This window comes from Cimex lectularius, unplaced genomic scaffold (assembly GCF_000648675.2).
Source record: "Cimex lectularius strain Harlan isolate CLEC.00 unplaced genomic scaffold, Clec_2.1 scaffold34, whole genome shotgun sequence".
NCBI classification, from domain to species: domain Eukaryota; kingdom Metazoa; phylum Arthropoda; class Insecta; order Hemiptera; family Cimicidae; genus Cimex; species Cimex lectularius.
The window spans coordinates 1,528,541-1,547,967 of record NW_019392635.1 but is presented as its reverse complement, the minus strand read 5'-3'; the positions used below and the strand labels follow the sequence as shown (position 1 = coordinate 1,547,967).

At 32.3% G+C, this 19,427-nt stretch overlaps 3 protein-coding genes across 5 annotated transcripts; 1 reads left to right on the top strand and 2 right to left on the bottom strand.

The window, feature by feature from the left end:
- Positions 1 to 486: 486 nt before the first annotated feature.
- Positions 487 to 4,563, bottom strand: LOC106662018. Its single transcript, XM_014385813.2, has 3 exons — positions 4,269 to 4,563; positions 3,988 to 4,167; positions 487 to 769 (listed from the first exon to the last, which is right to left on the bottom strand). Exons 1-3 carry the CDS (start codon positions 4,546 to 4,548, stop codon positions 570 to 572), a joined length of 660 nt encoding a protein of 219 aa, XP_014241299.1. The 5' UTR covers positions 4,549 to 4,563; the 3' UTR covers positions 487 to 569.
- A 206-nt stretch (positions 4,564 to 4,769) lies between these two features.
- Positions 4,770 to 14,413, bottom strand: LOC106661840. Of its 3 annotated transcripts, none has more exons than XM_014385536.2 (10): positions 13,859 to 14,413; positions 13,697 to 13,729; positions 13,546 to 13,611; positions 11,268 to 11,931; positions 11,145 to 11,199; positions 11,001 to 11,077; positions 9,009 to 9,121; positions 8,786 to 8,933; positions 8,538 to 8,731; positions 4,770 to 4,873 (listed from the first exon to the last, which is right to left on the bottom strand). In XM_014385536.2, exons 1-9 carry the CDS (start codon positions 13,943 to 13,945, stop codon positions 8,544 to 8,546), a joined length of 1,431 nt encoding a protein of 476 aa, XP_014241022.1. In that variant the 5' UTR covers positions 13,946 to 14,413; the 3' UTR covers positions 4,770 to 4,873; positions 8,538 to 8,543. The 3 variants fall into 3 exon arrangements, with proteins under 3 accessions (XP_014241022.1, XP_014241023.1, XP_014241020.1); XM_014385537.2 differs by lacking the exon at positions 4,770 to 4,873 and adding an exon at positions 7,920 to 8,457; XM_014385534.2 differs by lacking the exon at positions 4,770 to 4,873 and having other exon boundaries at positions 7,920 to 8,731.
- Positions 14,414 to 14,461: 48 nt separating this feature from the next.
- On the top strand, positions 14,462 to 19,190 carry LOC106661841 (nuclear pore complex protein Nup50). Its single transcript, XM_014385539.1, has 6 exons — positions 14,462 to 14,582; positions 14,647 to 14,875; positions 17,744 to 17,911; positions 17,974 to 18,515; positions 18,602 to 18,730; positions 18,801 to 19,190. The coding sequence occupies exons 2-6, from the start codon at positions 14,729 to 14,731 to the stop codon at positions 19,123 to 19,125; spliced, it is 1,311 nt and encodes a 436-aa protein (XP_014241025.1). The 5' UTR covers positions 14,462 to 14,582; positions 14,647 to 14,728; the 3' UTR covers positions 19,126 to 19,190.
- Positions 19,191 to 19,427: the final 237 nt, after the last annotated feature.

Genomic DNA, 19,427 nt, shown 5'->3' with positions numbered 1-19,427 from the left:
TGGCGCAATAAAGAAAATGTTTTCTAAACCTACACCACACAAGACCGCATCTCACGATATCCAAATAATCAATAAAATAATACAAAAATTGAATTTCTGTCATTGATTTAAAATATAATATTCAAACATAGCTGATTATATATTTGGAACCACTTTCTTATTTGAATAATAAACCTGATTTCGACAGGACTTGCTTTCTTTTATTTATCTGATTATACAAATTGACAATGTTGGTCAATCAAAATGTGCTTGAATTTTCAACAACTCTGTGCTGTAAATGACAAATTGAAAACAGTGTAAATAATATCCATATTTGTTTAGTGACCATAATTGACCATATTAATTATTCTTTCCATCTAAAATTTTTGGTTGAGATGAAAATGAGTACAAATAATAAACTATTGTATTTGGGAACAAAGGATAAACCTGCTTAGTAAAACCAATAAATTATTAAACAATGAACTTTATGTTATTATATAATACAAATAACATTAAATGTATAAAAAATATAGAAAAATTAAAGTAAAATAAATTACATGTTTTAAATCACAGTATTTAAACCGATTCGTTCAATTGTTAATCAAGACAGGAAGCAGTGATACAAGGAGAAGGATCGTTGTCATTGCTGATTTTGTAGAACTGTTGCACAAATCCCCTTGGCAAAAGCACATGAAGACCTTCTCGTTTCTCCAGGTTGTAAGCGCGCACCTTTCCTCGCTGTCTTCCGGACCTCTTTGTAGACAGAGCCGTTCAGTGGCCGCTCCATATTCTCAAAACAAAAATCAATAAAAAATTATTGTATGGAAAATTGTTTGATTGAGAAAGCAAACAATAAATTACACAGACAAAACTTTTTGTAACTGCCTAGTGCAGAATCCCAGTAATATTCAAGAATCTGAAAAGCATAAGCTCGAATTGTGCTTAACTTTGAAAATTTTTCATTTGAAACCATCATATTTGTTTTAGTAAAAAATCCTAAATTCATTTAATATTTTCACTATCTTTTCATAACCTTGGCAAGAAATTTGTATAATCCAATTACACCATTACAAAAAATATACAAATTAATTTAATAATCGGTGAATCTCAATGTAGACAATATTGGGGCTTAGTTTATTCTAATAATCTGTGATCACTGTTTAAAAAATTATTATAAGAGTTAGTATACAGAATGGACCAGAAATCCCCAGCCATATGATAACACACAAGAATTGAATATTTATGTCAACTGATACTCAACTATTTTTGAAGTATTTAACATTTTGCAAATTATTGTCTAACAAATGTCTCAATTAAAATATTAACCAAAGTAAATAATACAACTAAATTATTGACTAATATCTATCGTATAGTGAATATCAAACGTCTTTGTTAAATTCGTTACAGCATTGACGTATGGCAGAGCCTTCTGCTGTTACTTATCTAAATCAAATATAACATTATGTGATTCATAATAACTAAATGAAAATAAAATAAAATAAAAAAGAAGGGAAGAAGTTATTTTTTGGGAAATATGTAGTGATTTAATGACCATAGAGACCCAGTTAGCTCACAAACACACAAAAAAGAAATACATTTTTTACGTCCATTATGTACATACATTGAAAAATGTATAGTTAATCTAATATCTAATAAAAGTTGCTTTTTTTATTAATTAAAAGTAAAATAAATAATAAAATACTTAAAATTTTCATTACCAAAATGCATACAAAATAAATCAATTAGTATAACTGGACTGTTATTATTATTATTAATTTTTAAGGGCGTTTTAACGGCTAAGGTCATTACGCCCTAACATCCAAACCTTCTATCTTAGGTTAGCTATATCTCTTCTGAGTGCTATAAAACTTTGACTCCAAACATTCACTCATAAACTAATTTATCCTATTGCCATCCAAGCTTTAATTTTTCTTTTTTCTTTTTTAAAATTCTTAATTTGGAAGGCCAAATGTATGCAAAAATCCCATTTTAAATTACATATAAAATTTATTTCTGTTTCTTTTTTTAATTAGAATTGTGAATTTTGTTCCATAATTTAAAAATTCCCCGTAGGCTTGTATGGCTAATAATAATAATAATAATGGAGTCAGACTAGCAACAGTCTCAGCATGAGTATAGGCTCATCCTTATCCTTTTATTCTTCCATTCAAATATGATACATAAACTAATTCTACATAACAATAATAAGAAACAAAACACAATAACACTTTTTTTTTTTTTTTTGGAGCTATTTTTCTTATTTAAATTGCGATTTTAGGCATTGCAGTTCATTACCCCGCAATTTGTGTTTTCTTCCATTTCATTTTTCCGCTCCGGCAGCCTCAAAAACTTCTGAAAAAAGAAATCTTGCAACTCTCATTCAAACATTAGCAAGCATTCAATGGTATAACAATTTGGGAAAAGGCCTAAATCTCATTATAAATTCTAATAAATTTGAGAAAGCTGAAAAGCACTCTTCGAAAGAAACATTGGGGACCCAGTAACTCCTGTAAATCTCTCGAAAGGTTGAGCCTTTGCCTAAAGGGTTGTAAAGTGGGACAGTCGACCAAAATATGTTTTACTGTCAAAATGATTAAAAGCCTAGTTATTGTCAGATTTGATCTACCTGATACAATGAAGTTGTAATGAATATTTGTAAAATTGTTAAATTCGTACTATCACACAAATATTTGAGTATGAGCTCTGAAGATATGGTTACAATTGTTATAGGATTAGAACAAATGGTTTTTTGTTGCATTTGACCTTCTTATCCTGATAAACATAGTTTAACAACCATATCAAAAAATAGAATTGTTAATCTTTAAAAATAACCATGAATATTTATTTATTTGAAAGGGGTGATGAAAATTTGTAAAATTTTAAATTCATAATGTCACACAATGGTCGAGGATGAGCTAGAAAATATTGTTACAATTGTTACAGGATTACAACAAATGGTTTTTTGTTGCATTTGACCTTCTTATCCTGATAAACATAGTTTAACAACCATATCAAAAAATAGAATTGTTAATCTTTAAAAATAACCATGAATATTTATTTATTTGAAAGGGGTGATGAAAATTTGTAAAATTTTAAATTCATAATGTCACACAATGGTCGAGGATGAGCTAGAAAATATTGTTACAATTGTTACAGGATTACAACAAATGGTTTTTTGTTGCATTTATTAACCTTCTTATCCTCATAAACAAATAATACATATTTTAAAAACCATGTAAAAAAATAAAATAATATAAAATTGCATAGAAAATAACAAATAATTAATTGAAAGAAGTAATTTGGTCAATAGACCACTAAATATAATGGATTTAATAATTATTACAATTGGACTGTGTTTGTCAGATTTGATTTATTGGTAACCTTTAAGAATTACCACAATTTATTTTAATTCATTCGAAAGGAGTGATGAAAATTTGTAAAATTGTTAAATTCGTAATATCACACAAACAGTTGAGGATGAGCTATGATAATACAGTTACGGGATTACAACAAATGAATTTTTTGTTGCCTTTGACCTTCCCTCATAAACAAATAATACATAGTTTAACAACCATACCAAAAAATAGAAATAAAATAAAATTGTGAAGAAAATAACACATAATTATTACATCTGGACTGTGATTGCCAGATTTGATTTATTGTTAATACTTTAGAATTACTTTTTTTTTTAAATTTTAGGCTAGGGGATCTTGAATATTTGTAAAATTGTTAAATTCGTAATATCGCACATATGTTTGATGAGCTGTGAAATTTCGTTACCATTGTTTCATTATTAAAGAAATGGTTTTTGCTGTATATGACTTTTAAAGTTCTCTCGTGACATATGGCTAGGTAATTAACACCCTGTTGAAATGTGTTAATTACAAACAACCGTCAAAATACCGCCTACTTACGAAATCCTTGCATTTGCACTGTCCTCTAACAATTAATTGATTAAATAAGCTTTCAAAATGTATTTATTATGTAATTTTGAATGTTTCTGATTACCTTCGTCTTTGAAAGAATTGCTTCCTTTGTCTAAAATTTTCCCGCACCATCCTGAAGTGCATGGTACAGCCTCGATACCACGGACCTCGTCGAGGGCAGATGCGTTGTTGTACACAAAATTATCTTTGCAGCTGCCCAGATCTCCCCGAGAGCGACATTTAAAACACCTATTAAATCCCCCTTGAAGGATTAAAAAGAAAACCGAGATCGGTTTTATAAAAAAAAGAACACCTGAACGGGAAAAAATGTACAGGAAACAAAACAAAAAAATGTCTAAATACCTTCGACGATATTGACTAATGATTGTAATGTTATGAGTAAAAAGCAGACGTTCAAACTTATCGAGGATATTGGCACCTTCATGGTCAGAGGACTGAAAATGAAAGTGAACCCGTGGTTAACGGGAAGAAGGAAGAGTAGGGAAGAAAGAAGTCCTGGAGGGGGACCTGAGCAAAGGTCATTCCTACTGTTCCTTGTCAGGAATTCCATGTTATGTATATCTCTTGGAAAGGTGATGCTCCTCTCAATTAGCATAGAGCACGATTTTGACTTCCAAGACATTTATGCAATAAGTCATGGACAACATTGGTACTGAGAGGATGATTTCATCCTACGAAATTTCGTACGCTATATGCTATGGTCCAGACAATTTTCCTCTCTCGAAACGTCCAGTTAACCATTCCAGAATAACCATTAAAGACTTTTTTTTATAATAATAAGTAAATAAATATTCTAATAGATAAGTATTAAAAACATTTTTGTTGAATCTTTATTCAAAAAATTAGTTTTTCTTTCTTGCTTCTTCCCATAATCGAAATTCGAAACCAATGCAGTCAAAGTAAGCCACGTGTTTCAACACTTTTATAGCCGCGTTCCACTTCTAAGTCTATTTAATTGGACATTTACAAATAAAAATTAGGTTTAAAAAAATAATAAAAATAAAAAACAATGAGTAGCTTAGGAAAAGAGAAACAAAAAACAATAAAGTCAACAGCCCAAGTTGAAATGAGTTTTCATTCTAAATGACCTTCAAATGTGGAGTACAAATTGATTGAGCAGCCGGTATTTAACAAAGGTGTTTTCTAACACATTTTGCTAACGACATTAACGACGTTTTAAATATAGAATGCTCAGCTGTTGAAAACATATTAAATTTTTAATTAATTAAGGGATGGACGACTGGAATTTAAGGCCATAACAGAAGTTCGTCTTCTAATTAAATATGAATGATCACCGTTAATAAATTGCATCGCAACTGGTCACTAATCGTCAATCTAGGTTGTACAAGCCGTCGTTAAGGCTATTTATTCTTTCTAAACAATCGATTTGTTTTGTAACAATTAACAGGTAGATTGCTTGAAGTAAGAATTTTTTTAAATCGAAATGCCTATGGCTACTACAACTAATGACCCCGACGTGTATGCGGATGTTTGTTATCAAACTTCCGGCATTAGAAGCATTCCATTAAGTACTGGAAGTCATTTCTGGGAAATGGATGACTTGTTATCGATTTGGCGTCTAGTCGCGATCAGCTGAATCTTAAGTTTTGACAGAGTTTGTTTGAAATTTGTTAGCTAAGACTGGCGTTTGGGGTAGGCTGAGAAAAGTCCATATATTGTTATAACTGTGTATACTGTCTGTTATTAAAATTCAATGAGGATTTCCTGAAACTGCCAGGAAAGAACACCTCATCATGGTCACTGTCACCTAGCTGTTTTTTAAACTATGTGTAATAAGAGTCTTAAGTGCCTAAAGTGCTGTAAGACCCAAAATCCACCGCATTAATTACAACAGTCTAATGCTACTCTATGCTGTTTGAAGCAAAGCAAAACAGTAGCATTTGTCTAAGTCCCACAGTCTAACTTTCAAGAAACAGCCAACTGCTGCTGTTGACGAGATAGTGGACCAAAAGATTTATTTTCCCCAGTTCGGAACAGAGCCAGAAAACCACACATTGACATTTTTTAGAAATTTAATGCCAGACAGATAAATTGCCAGGAGTGAGGAAACAAAATATTAAACAGACAGTTTTAAATTAACTAAATATATAGGTAATTGAAAGAGCAGGAGTAAGATGTGACCCTTTCATTAGTCCAATGAATAGCACTAGTTCATCACAAGCCATGTTGCCAATTAATAAGTCAGTAAATCAACTTTTTTGGACACACAGATGTATAATATAATTTGTTAAATAATCAGACCATACACCAAAACTGCGTCTTCACTACATCGGTGCACAATTGACTAAACTTGTTTTGCCTGCAGTGTGGTAGCTATTCCAGTCAAATTCAGTCACAATTAAACATTTTGTTACGGTTTGCATCAATCAAATTCACTAATCCAGTGTGTTTTGGGCCTAAGAATTTCACTGTCAGCTGGTTGACTACTACAGCTTAGAATTTAGGATTACTTGACTTCCTGTTATCCGAAACCGAGACGGTTCTAAGGGATGTGTGGCTACGCTTTTTTTGGCTGGGGTCCTGAAGTTTTTCACACTTCATAGATAACAAGTTGTAGAAGTCTTATTGTAATCTTTTAACGATCCTCAGTTGTTACTGATCATTTTGGTCTGCCTACTCTACTGGGATGTTCTATGTCTATACACACTGCCATAACTCATCTGACAGACCAACCCAGCAAAGGCAGACAGACCAAATTTATCTAAAAACCAAATTACTAGTTGATCATGTCCCAAAGAAATCTCACACTTATAGGTCATACCTTTTTCTAACCCGTGTTACATCGAAATGTGACAAACAAAACAGAAAAAATAGGCAGATCAAGATGACCATCACACAGACCACAACACAAAATCGTGATGAAATTAGTTTAATTTAGTCCTTTTGAGTGTAAAACTGAATGCAGCTAGGACTTAGCTTTGGGAAATGGCTGAACAAAACAAAAATATTTCCTTATTCCTATCAACAGCTTTTCTCTAACAATAAAAGCAACTTAACTTTGGGTCCCTAGTGGCTTTTTTTGTGATTCTCATGCTTTGTTAAAAATTCTGTTTTTCTAATATCGGTGAATATAATGACTGTTCATTTTCAGTCAAAAAGTGACACCATTCGTTTCACTTACATTTATTTCACGAACATTTTGGAGGATATACCTCCTTTCTCAAGGTATAACAAGAGAATCGCCTACAATATCCCCAAAAAAACCCAACAGAAAAATTCTGTGGTCAAATCCGTTATTGGAAAAAAAAAGAAAGTATTGTAGTAACGTTGGTTAGCTTTTCCAAACCACTTGCAAATAGACATCCAAAAACGACAACAAAACAAAGAAAATCAAGCATTCTGACCTTTTATTCACTGCAGCCACAGACAAATCCAACAGGAATCACCTTGCTAAGACAACGTATAACTAAACTATTTGAAAATTTTAGATCAATGGTTATTTGATCGTTTGATTTTTCCATGTAGTCTAGGATATTATGAATCTGTAATTTGGTCATTAACGATTATTTTGTATTTCCCATCCTCACTGGTTTGAACTGTTAGATGTGTTTTGGCACTTTGTCATATTGTGGTGTATTCGACTGCAGAATGCTGAAGCGCGTCTGACAGACAAAAATGGTAACAACCAAAGTACAGATTATTTGAATGTTGGAAAATCAAGAAATAACTAAAACAATTTGGTAGTATGTATGTTTCAAAGTTTTTTTCCAAATATGATGATTGTATGGGAGTGCTGGAATATTAGTAAGTTCATGGTTTTGTTAAGAGATATTTGTTAAAAGGCCAAAGGAACATTTTAAAAACAATACCATAAAGTATTTATTCAATAAACAAATAATAATAATAATAATAATACGTTTTTAAATTTAAATCACTTTAATCAGTAAAATGTTGGGCGGAAGAAATAATCATTTAAATTAATGGCCAAAACATTAATAACACAGATCACAAATAAATTAAATCAATCAAAACAATATTTATTAAATAAAGAGCACAATTTGTGAAATTTATGATCAAGATAATATGTATTTATACGTTATCAAAAGGAATTTTGTTTTAATCCATAATTGCAATACATAGAAAGAACTATCTGTACATTATACACATTTGGACAACGTGCCAATTTTGATATAGGAAGTATATACATAAGCCCCGAGATCTATGACAGGTAAAATTGCAAATCTTTTATTGAAGGAGGTAAGGAAACACAATTAAATAACAGGGGTAAAATAATTATCTGATTTATGATTGTTGTTATCTCACATTTCGTTAATAAGTAAAGCAATAATTTTACATTAATTGAAAACCATTAAAAAACCCATACGTATGTGTATATGTTATATCTATGAGATACAATACATACACACAAAGCTAATCTATAATGTAGTTAATTAGAAATCATTTCAACAATTAAAAAAAAAATATTTTCAAATAAATAATTTTTCAGTCGAATTTCAAGTATGAATATAAATATTTTCTCTAGTTTAGTTCATTCATTTGTACAAGTTCCCTAAAACAGAATAACGACTATTGAGCACACTGGCAGAATCGCTTCTATTTACACCAAATGCACGAAGGCGATGGAAATACCTTTCTCTAAACATCACCGTTAGGAACTAAATATCGTTTTATCAGTTCTGAACTGGAAGCGGAGCTTGCAGAATTGGCACCTACTATACTTTTAATATTTGCGGCTTGAGCGCTACACGTAGGACAGCCACCGTTGAAAGTAGAACAAGCGGAATGGTAGGCTTCGCTGCATGAAGCACACGTCTCTAACGTACCTGCAAAACCATACTTTAAAACACTGCCGATTTGAAGAGAATATATCTCATTACCTTCGTCGTTGCAAATAACACAGCTTATGCTATTTTTGCTCGGTTTTTCATCTTCATCGTCGATATCAATTGCTGTCTCAACAGTCACTTGATTATTCGGGGATGTAGGTATACTAGCAGCCTTTCTCGGTGTATATGTACGTTTAGGCTAAAACATAAAATATATATTTTAACGATTAAATTTTTTTATATTAAATTTATATTAAATTGGAGTATTACGTACTGTCGTAGGTTGAAAATAGTCGTTATAAAAATTGTTTTGTCCGGCTACACTCCTCCGCTTCCTTTCACAACGTTTCCTCTTTAGTACATCGCTTTGTGATCGGCTTATTAATCCTACAAATTCATTTATTTTAAAACCATTGCAAACATTTGAAATGATACAAAATTAATTAAACAAGTAAAAAATAAAAAGGAATTTTCTAATTAAAAAATCTCTAAAGTACAGAAATGCTCCATAATAGTGAAGGAACAATTTAATTTTAATTTTAAAACAATTAATTTCTTTTTGAAAATTTCGTTATATTAAATTTTTGTCTCCTAGAATATATACCTCAATAAATAATTCCAATCTAACCAGATAAAGAAAAAATATGACTCATTAAATTAAAAAACAAACATTAATACCAACAAATGATTATTGAATGAACTAATTTTAAAACTATAAGATAAGAATAAAAAATTATATTGACAATACTTGAAAGCTAAGTTTTCACCACTTAAAATGGCTTCATGAGTGTTTAATAAAGAATATAATTTACAATACACATTAATATGTAGTATTTAGTGATCATTAATTAATGATTATTTAGAGATCGTGAGATGCAGTCTGGTATGATGTAGGTTCAGAAAAACATTTTCTTTACTGTGCCAAGCTCGAAACATTGGCTTGATAAAGTTAATGTTTTTCTAAACCTACATCCCACTACCTTGTCTCACGATCTATAAATAAACATACACATTAATATTTTTTATAGATAAAACTTAAGAAAATACAACATTCAATTAAACTGGTAATATATAAATAGTAACTTTACAAGTTACTAGAATATAAGCTAACAAAGTAATTAAAAAAGAAAATAATTACAGCAAACTTTAAATTAATTTAGGTTTAAATGTCACTATTTTATACAGCCAATTAGCATGTTAATTTTACAATTTGAAAATAGATAACATTTATAATGATAATAAATAATAGTTATGCAATAATTGTACTTTAATATTTATAATATATAATTTAACTGTGATAATATCAGTTGCATATAACCCAGTAAATCTTATTTACTTTTGAAAACTAGCAAGGTATTAAGAGTAAATGTCAAAATTATTTTCTTATACATATTAGATCTGTTCCATCACATGTCCAAACCATCGGCAAACTGACTTACACAGTCGAGTTTGATCGTTCCAACGCTAGAAAACCGACAGATAGCTGCTCCAACTTGGCTTCGAGCAGAGTTTATGACTGGTTTTTGACATTCGAAATAGTCCGAGGATTTTGCTTGGACTGGTAATCACAGATGTGTGCGACATTTCGCTGTGCTTTCGCTCTCGTCATATCACGAAGTTCTTACACACTGGGTTTTGTAATAAAAATTCTAAAATATGCACTAACAAACCCCCTTAAATATACAATATACTCTAAAAATATTAAAACATGTGGGATGAATTTCAGTGACCTCAACCAACAATAGAATTTCTTTTTTTCAGTCTAGTACATATTCATTTGGAAAGGAAATATAACAGAAAAATCTAAGTCACACAAAAAATCATATAATTATATAAATAATAAATTAGATAATTTAAAATAAATAATTAACTTCAGGAAAATTAGATATCATCAGATAAAATTCCGATTATTTCAATAGAATTCTATTATGTCAGTTTGTTTACATTAATAAAGTAACATAATAAAGTGAAATTTGATTTTTTTTTTTTTAATCCTGTTGCTGAAGTTGGTTTTTAATGAAAAATTAACCATTGTACTTTGGTGTGTTTCAAACCACACATAAGCTACCGTTTGTACGAGTCCGTGATTGGAAAAAAGAGTTCCAAAGGAGTTAAGAATCTGCGATCAGTCAATGTCCGGGTATGCGCAGTCAAAAATCATGGATTAGTTGACAAGTGATTTGTGATTGTGTGTTTGAACAAACCTATTGTATATTACACACATTTTGAAAACTTATTAATTATTTTAAACTTTACGGCCTATTACCAAAAAATTTTAAGAATCCTTCTTGCGAAATATCTTTGATTGAATCAGGCATTTCAGTGTCATCTTTCTGTTGATGGCTGAAAACGAATCGAATGTGAGAAAAATTTATTGACACCAGAAATGTTTCTGCGATCTAGTAATTACCAGTTATTGACGTAGCCATTAGACCTTAGGACGATGGTACTTTCAAATCGCTCTTCTAAAAGAAAAAAAATTAATTAATTAATTAAATCAGGAATGTTAAAAACCTACGGAATTTATACTTACTTTTTTTCCTAACAAGTTTTTTAAACTTTTTATCTATAACTGGATCTACTTTTGGCCTTCTGACCCGAACATTTTCAACAACCTCTGTATCAGAATGACTCTCGCTTTGACTAGGACTTTCTTTACTCTTGGTATCATCATTCGAGGAGCACGGACTCGTTGGCTCAGAAGCGACTTCAATAATAGAATATTTATCGTGTTGGCCATTTTCTAATTCTCTCTTATCTTTTAATAGACTTTCTTTTGTTTTATCGTACTTTGGCTTTAAAACAGATTGTAGTTTTTTAGCACTTATTAATGATGAATTATCACAAAACTTTTTATTGTTGTTGCTGTAAACTATTTTAATTTTTGATCTGTCGAAAAAAAGTGCGTCTTTATCGTTCTCTTTTTTAGAATTTATCTTTTCGTTATTGACCTTTAAAAGAGATTGGAGTTTGCTGGGTTTACGAAAAATTGCTTCCCTCTTCGATTTCCGACCCCAAGGTTTTTTTTCACTAGGTTCAACTTTCTTCTTGTTTATATTATTTTTGTAAACGGGGATATTCTTAGGCGAATCGCTCCATGATAAGTGCTTAGACATAATATTCGTGATACGTAAACTCGAAGCCCGTGTGTCGTATTGCTGGGTAATTTCCTGCTTGAACTGAGACAACAGGGAAGCCTGAAATAAATTTATTTATTTCAACAAGCTTTTCTTTATTTGTGGAATAGGTGTGTGATAAAAAAAAAAAAAATCTTAGCCAACAATATATAACATATGTAAATAAAAATCGAGTATTATTTTGCCAGAATTTGCTTTTCTCAAAGGTTAGTAAAATAACTGAGTGATTAGTATCTGGAGTAGAGCTAAATTTTTTCAAAAAAGTTAAAAACTAACCAAAATTTAAAAATTATTGGATAAAGCTAAACATACAAATACACGATTGATGGCAATATGAGCATTGCTAAATTAACATTAACTAAAACAACAAAATTAACTTAACTAAAGACAAATTAACACCAAAAGATGAAACGATTAGCACAAAATATTAAATGCATTATAATCTGGCTTGCATAGTGCATCACCAGTCTACAAATTGTCTCCTGAACTGTTCGGAATTAATTTTAAGCGTGATTTTTGTTTCATCCAATTTAATCTCTTTCTCTCTTTCACACACAAACACACATACACACGTGCACACCTGTTAACAAATGCTTTCTTTAATAATTATAAGTACGTAAATATACAGACTTGGTAAATGTAATGGAAATCAATAAAGTTCGAAGTTGTTAAAGTAATAAAGCAAATGTTAATGTGCAAATATTAGAAACTATAATATATTGCTTGTTTTTCTGATTCTATCCTACAAATAATTTACGTTCCTCTTGTCTTTTCTTTAGCTAAATACTCATATCCACAAGGATTTAGCGATTTGAAACATTCCGTGAAAATCAAATTTTAAGATCCATTAAAAAAAAGCAAATGTTTAACTGGTTGTGAAGAATCGTTAAGGCATTTTTACACAAGTATGCATGCATTTGATTAAAACATTTAAGATATATTTATGTCACTTTGAATTCCTACAACGCCGGAAGCTACATTGTATTAAAAAGCATCAATTAAGGTGATGAGAGATAGAGTTCTTTGACCTACATTTGTCATGCTATATTAAAAAGAAACTGGTCATACGTTAAGACGGGCTACAGTATAGAGAACATAATTCCGTTTACATACAACATATACAGAAAGAATACTGTTTTAAGTTGTTATAGTTTAGACACAACATTGTGAAATGTACAGATTTAGCAATGTTAGAACTTAGGTCCAAATCCGGATTAGAGGCAAGGGAAATTTACAAAGATTTATTTCATTATTAACATAATTATTCACTGCATGGGACAATATGTATTTTTTAATTTGAAATTAGGAAACGCCCAATTTGCAAAGTGGCAATTTTCCATCAACGCCCAATTTCAGAACAACAGAAATTAGAAAATGGGTAGTCACAAATGGTTATGTGTTAAATGAGAGAAAACAAGAGGAAAAGTAAAAAATTTATGCCATTTGGGTACAAGTGTTTAAAGATTTATTGAAGCATGAATGCCAACGAACTTGTAATAAGTCGCAACATTACAATTTTTCAGTAAACCATTGTTCTTTTGCAAAACGATCAAATCAGAGAGCGCAATGTTGGATAACAAACTAAATCCGGTTTCTGTAAATTTTGCTCTGCGCAATGTACAAAATTGGACTCGGTTTCTATCGTAAATACAGTAAACATCAAACTGAAAGTACCTGAGTCCTTCCCATCGAAATGATTAACCCCTGGATCACGTTCATGTGATTTTTAATATCAGGATCCTGCGAAAAGAAGAAAACAACGTAAAGTGTAACATATGTCATTTGTCTCATGTCGCAAGCATTCCAAAATATTCCTGATACTCACCGAAGGGCAAGATCTTCTTCTCACATAAAGCAACTGAAAGAAAAGCAGAGAAAAATTAAATTGCCTGCAAATGTAAAAGTTCACTTGACCAAACGAGTACTGGCTCAAGATAGTTTTTAAATAGTGGAGAAAACGTTAACTGTCCAAAAATTAAATGTATACCTGGTGGTTCTGAATGGCAATCCTCAATTGATTCTGTAGTTCTCTTATTCTTTCGACTGTTGTCAATTCTTGCTCCATTTTTTCCATTCATAGGCGTAAACAAACTCCACAGATGATTAAAACTGAAAACGTTGGAATATAGTTTGGTTTACCCGACGCCCTCGAATGCGGACTATCGTGCAAAATCCCTGCTAGCCCTTAAAAACCCTTTTTAAGTCCATTTGTAAAAACAATCATTTCAATTGAATACGAGAATGCACCCTGAGAAAATTTCATATCGGGGATAAAAGGCAAAATCAAGGGGAGAAATATCCACAAAAGCCCCCAAACGTCGAGGCTCCCTCTGAGGAGTTTCGTTAAAACTAATACGAAATTTTGATTATCCGCCGATTTTTAATGTCGATTCCGTCTCGGGAGACAAATTGTTCACCGGGTATATTTTAAAATGCTTCCACCCGGGAAAAGAAGAGAGAAATATCTTCTGGAAATTAAAGTCGAACCGGGAGAAAATCTTTACGGGCAGTCAACTTTTCAAAACCATTTCCTAAATTTCCTATCGTCCGTTTTTGAAAATGCCAATTTTTTTTAAAAATTATTTCCATTAAAACTTCAGACAATAAAATTAATCCCCTTATGGTAGATCGTACAGACTTCAAAATTTTAAAATACTCGAAACGCTCAATTTTAGAATAGTAACGGCATTTGCCATCCGTGGATACAACAGGTTACTTTACAGGATAGCACGTCTCAACTTAGATAAACTTCGCATTGACCGTTTTACATTTTAGCACATCGAAGCTCCAGCTTTGTCTTGCTTTTTTTCGCTTTTTATCCAGCTTCGGGAACCAACATAATCAAGAACGATACAAAATGACCAAGAGAACGGCTACGACGGAATTAAATCGAGATAACTGGGATGTGGAAGAAGAACCGGAAGAAATCGGAGTTTTTAAAAAAGCTTCAAAGGAAGATATGAGCAAAAGAGTAATAAAAGTGGGAAAGAGACGTACTACCCAGGTACTGACATGGTTTTCCACAACAGCACTAGCATAAATAATGTTTCGTAAAAGGCCCATCCATGAGGTGGTTTTGTACTGTTAATATACCTCCAATCACTTCATGGATATAATGTGTTCATTAACATAAATTTACGACTACATTCGTGTTAACTATTTCAATTAATTACTCTTTGTATGTAAGGTCTTGGTTGAGATGAAAGAGTTAATGTTATGAGTGGGGTTCGAACCCATGACCTTCGGCTCAATATACCGCTGCTTTAACCGCTTGAGCTATCGTGACTTCGATCTATTGAGACACCAACTTCCCATTTCCACGACCAAAACCTTACATAAAAAGAATAATTAATGGTCAATTAGACCACTAAACATAAACGAATTAATGTATAATAAGTAAAGAAGTATCACTTCACTAACAGCTCCCCGTGGCCACTTCATAAATCGCTGAGAATCGAATCCTGATTACACGACATTTGAAAAATGGCAAAAATAGGGAAAATTCGAACAGTTGTAGGTTGAGATGGGAAGTTGGAGTCAGAGGGGATCGAAGTCACGATAGCTCAAGTGTTAAGAGCAACAGCGTATTGCGCCGAAGATGGTGGGTTCGAATATTGCTTGTAACCATCCCTAACCAAGACCTTACATAAAAAGAATAATTAATTGAAATAATTAACATGGTCAATTAAATGGATTCGTTTTAATATTTAGATAATTTCACCTTCTCGGACATGTCACATTCGCACACAAATGTCTAAAATCTGTACTAATCTACAAGGTTCTTCAGCAACTCCTATGGTTGTTTTGGTTTTTCTTTGAACTGGGGGAAATAAAAAATTATGAAAGAAATTTTTCATTGTCTTCAATTATCATCTCTCAACAAAACACAAGGACAATCAGTTTTTGAAAAAATCATAAGACCCTTATGTTTATATTTTTCTAAGTCTTTAAAAGAGTTGACTATGATTTGAGCCTTAGTTAATTCAACTGGGTTGCCATGTGCCCAAACATTATTCCTTCAATGTAAAGGATAAATGCTGACTTGTGTCTTTTGAGTTGAGCCAACAGTCACCATTACTTGTGCCTGTAGTTTCAAAACATTTCCTACCCAGCTACATTCCTTGACACACGTTCGTTTGACCAATTGAATGAACGCCCCTGGTGAAAGAGGTGTAAGGATAGGGATCAAAGAGGTGGTCACCAGGCCTTCACCTTGACCTGAGTAGATCTATTGTGCTCTTCTATTTTTATATAACTCACTGGCTAGCTTCGGGCTGTTAATCGACCTTCATAGCCTACCCTGCAGCTCCTTAGTGTTGGATCTTGCAGCTTTTCCTCTCCTAGTTGTAAGAATCTGCACCTACAAAGTCCTTCACAGAAACATAAAATGTGTTCTGCGGTCTCCTCCTCTTCCTGGCAGTATCTGCATAGTGTTTCTTCTGTCTGTTCTTCTATCCAGTGGATATGCTTTCTTAAGTGGCAGTGCCCTGTCAGGAGTCCAACCAGAATCCTGGTTCGGTTGCGGTGCCTTCCAGTAATTTGTTTGTAAGTTTTGTGGATGGCCCTTTTATGAATCTCTTTGCGTGTCTCATTCCTGGGGTGTTGTTCCACCAGGTTTTAGACTCATTAAGGATCCATTTTAAGATGAATCCTCTTTTGTGGCAAGGTGCTAGGCTATAGTAGGGTTCGTAGGGTAGAGCCCATCTTGGCTACCTCTTTGGCCTACATGTCCTCTATCTCATTGCCTCTATGTCCCCAATGTCCAGGGCCCAATCAATGGTCAGGCCAATGTCAATGCTGACTTCCGCAAGAACCTCCATGCAGTTGTAAATACCGTTTGCCTTCACCTCACATAAGGCTTTAGTCTGTCTGACTGTCTGAGAATAGGCGATCTTCTGGGAATGTAGTCCTAGCCTTTTTCTTTCCCTGGTGCAATGCGCAATCGCCGTGATTCAAAACTGGAAAACTGGAGCATATTAGCCTAGGTTTACAGTCAGGTCAGTCTTTGAGTTCTCTCCAAAAATATGTTGTGGTGGGAGGCTGAAAAAGAGGCTATAGATAAATAAATTATCATTTTTCCTGTCCATATGGAGTCATAACGATTAATTCCTTTAGACTTAAACTGTCTTTTATTGTGCCGATCTCTGTTAATGGGTTTCCTTGAAGCTATTAGTTTCTTTTATGAAGTAATGAATTCTTCTCAGGGGTTTGGCATCAAGATTTACATGGTTCAAGAATGGTTTTCCCAGGTTCCATATCCTTTTCCTAACTATTACAGTTGCATAGGATATGTTCTATAGTTTCTATCTCTTCTAAACATTGGCCATCTGTTGATAGCACTGGTTTTTGAAGGTGATGTTTAACTGGAGCATTAAATATGCCAGTTAAGAGTTTTTAATTTCTTTTGTTGAGAAGGTTTTCCTTTTTTTCTTGTCGTTTGTTACTCATCCAAGATTCCATTTCTCCTTTAATGTGGCTATTGTGTATTAGTGTTTAATGTCGGCTAGTAATTATGTCCTATTTATTCTATCAGGTGCATTTCAACCTTTTGTCATCTTCAGCAGTTGGTATTATTGTGGTTTGACCAGCCGTACCCATTTTTTAAGTTTGTAAAATGATGGTGAGGCTTTTTTTACTTTACTGATGGGAACTTTAAAAGTCAGCCCTCTATAAAATTTATTTTAAAAAATTTTGTCTCATTTCATTTTACTTTTTCTTGTTATTCAAGTAATTTGTTTTTAATGCATTTCCCTTGACATCCGTAAAGATAGAAGTAATGTTTTAGTGTGAATAAGGATTAAAACTATAACTACAAATTAGACAAAAAATATATTACTGTGATAAAATTATATATGTTTTTCTATTTTTATAGCCCGCAAATGGCACAAACGTATTCGCTGGATTTGGTGGTTTCAATATTCCAAATAGTACTTCCAACAATCCATTTACAAATTTATTTAGCAACATATCGTCCAACAATAGTCAAAGTAGTAAATCAGAGGACACAAATACTTCAGGGAATGACACGAAATCAAATGAGGTAAATGATTCTTCTTTGACAATGTTTTTCATTAAAGTCTTACAACTTGTCTCTTGTTTCAGGATGAAAAGAACAAACTAATTTTTCCAAAAGCGACGTTTTCATCAGACAGCCTGTTTTCGTCTCAATTTAAAAATGGCAGCAACGAACTTCCATCGAAGGAAGGATCAAAAGAGGGGCCAAAAGCTGATAAACAAGGAGTTTATCTATCTAAACTTAAAGGTTTAAATGAGACACTATTAGAATGGATCAAATTGCACATTGAGCAAAATCCGACGTGCATATTATCACCGGTGTTTACGGACTATGATAACTACCTTAAAGAGATTAGAGCTGAACGGGATACAGGGCAAAAAGATAACGAACAGACGACATCTTTTAGCACATTTAAATTCTCTAAGTTACCTATTAATGAATCATTGACAAATAGTTCAGCCCAAAAGCAAGTACAAAAAGAAGGAGACATTTCACCAAATAAAGACAAACCTTCGCCATTTACATTTGGTGCGTCTTCAGTAACAAATCCTCTTTTATCATCCAATACAACGACTAGTTTTAACATACCTACATTTGAAAACATGAAAAAACCCACAACTTTTCAAAGGTAAGATATTAATTTTTATTGTAGAATTAAATTTGTTGAATTGAACATCAGTATGACAAAAATAATACAAATAATTGTATTTCTAGTACATTTACAAGTGGAAACAGTGGTTCTGAAACTACCGATGGCAATAAAGATGGCAATGAAGATGAAGTGGCTGGAGAGAAGTATAATTTAGTTCCTGTAGTTGAAGAAGAAGCATTGTTTTCACAAAGGTAACCTTGCAACACCGATTTAATTTTCTTTTAAAATCAGTAAAAAGTACAATTCATTTTTTATTTTCAGGGTCAAACTGTTTGTTAAAAATGACAATAATTATGCAGACAGAGGTGTTGGCACGTTGTACATTAAAAGCATAAGTGGGAAGCACCAAGTTATCGTGAGAGCAGACACCAATTTAGGAAATGTACTTTTGAACTTCATCCTCAACAAAGACATACCAAGCGAGAGAGTCGGTAAAAACAACGTTACGGTCGTGTGCATCCCAACTCCCGACTCGAAACCGGCTCCGGTACCGGTTTTGCTCAGGGTGAAAACTGAGCAGGAGGCTGATAAACTATTAGAGGTCATAAATAAATACAAGAACACAGAAGTTCAAAGCAGTGACTGACTCAACAAATTTCCCTGATCAATTTAATTTCAGAAAACTGACTATTAAATAAAATTAAAAGAGAATCATAGGCCATCTTGTAAAACACCACTAGTCTACTTAATTAAAAGTACTGATTGTAATTTAAAATTTAATTTTTTTTTTCAATTTTACATTTTGAATTACATTTTTACAATTTATTTCTGTTTTATAAATATTTTTGGCGAAAAATAATGTAAACAAGTTTAATCTAAAAGATAATTGAAAACTGATTTTATGTTTTAAGATAATTTAGCTAAAATGATGTTATTAGTTGGAAGCAA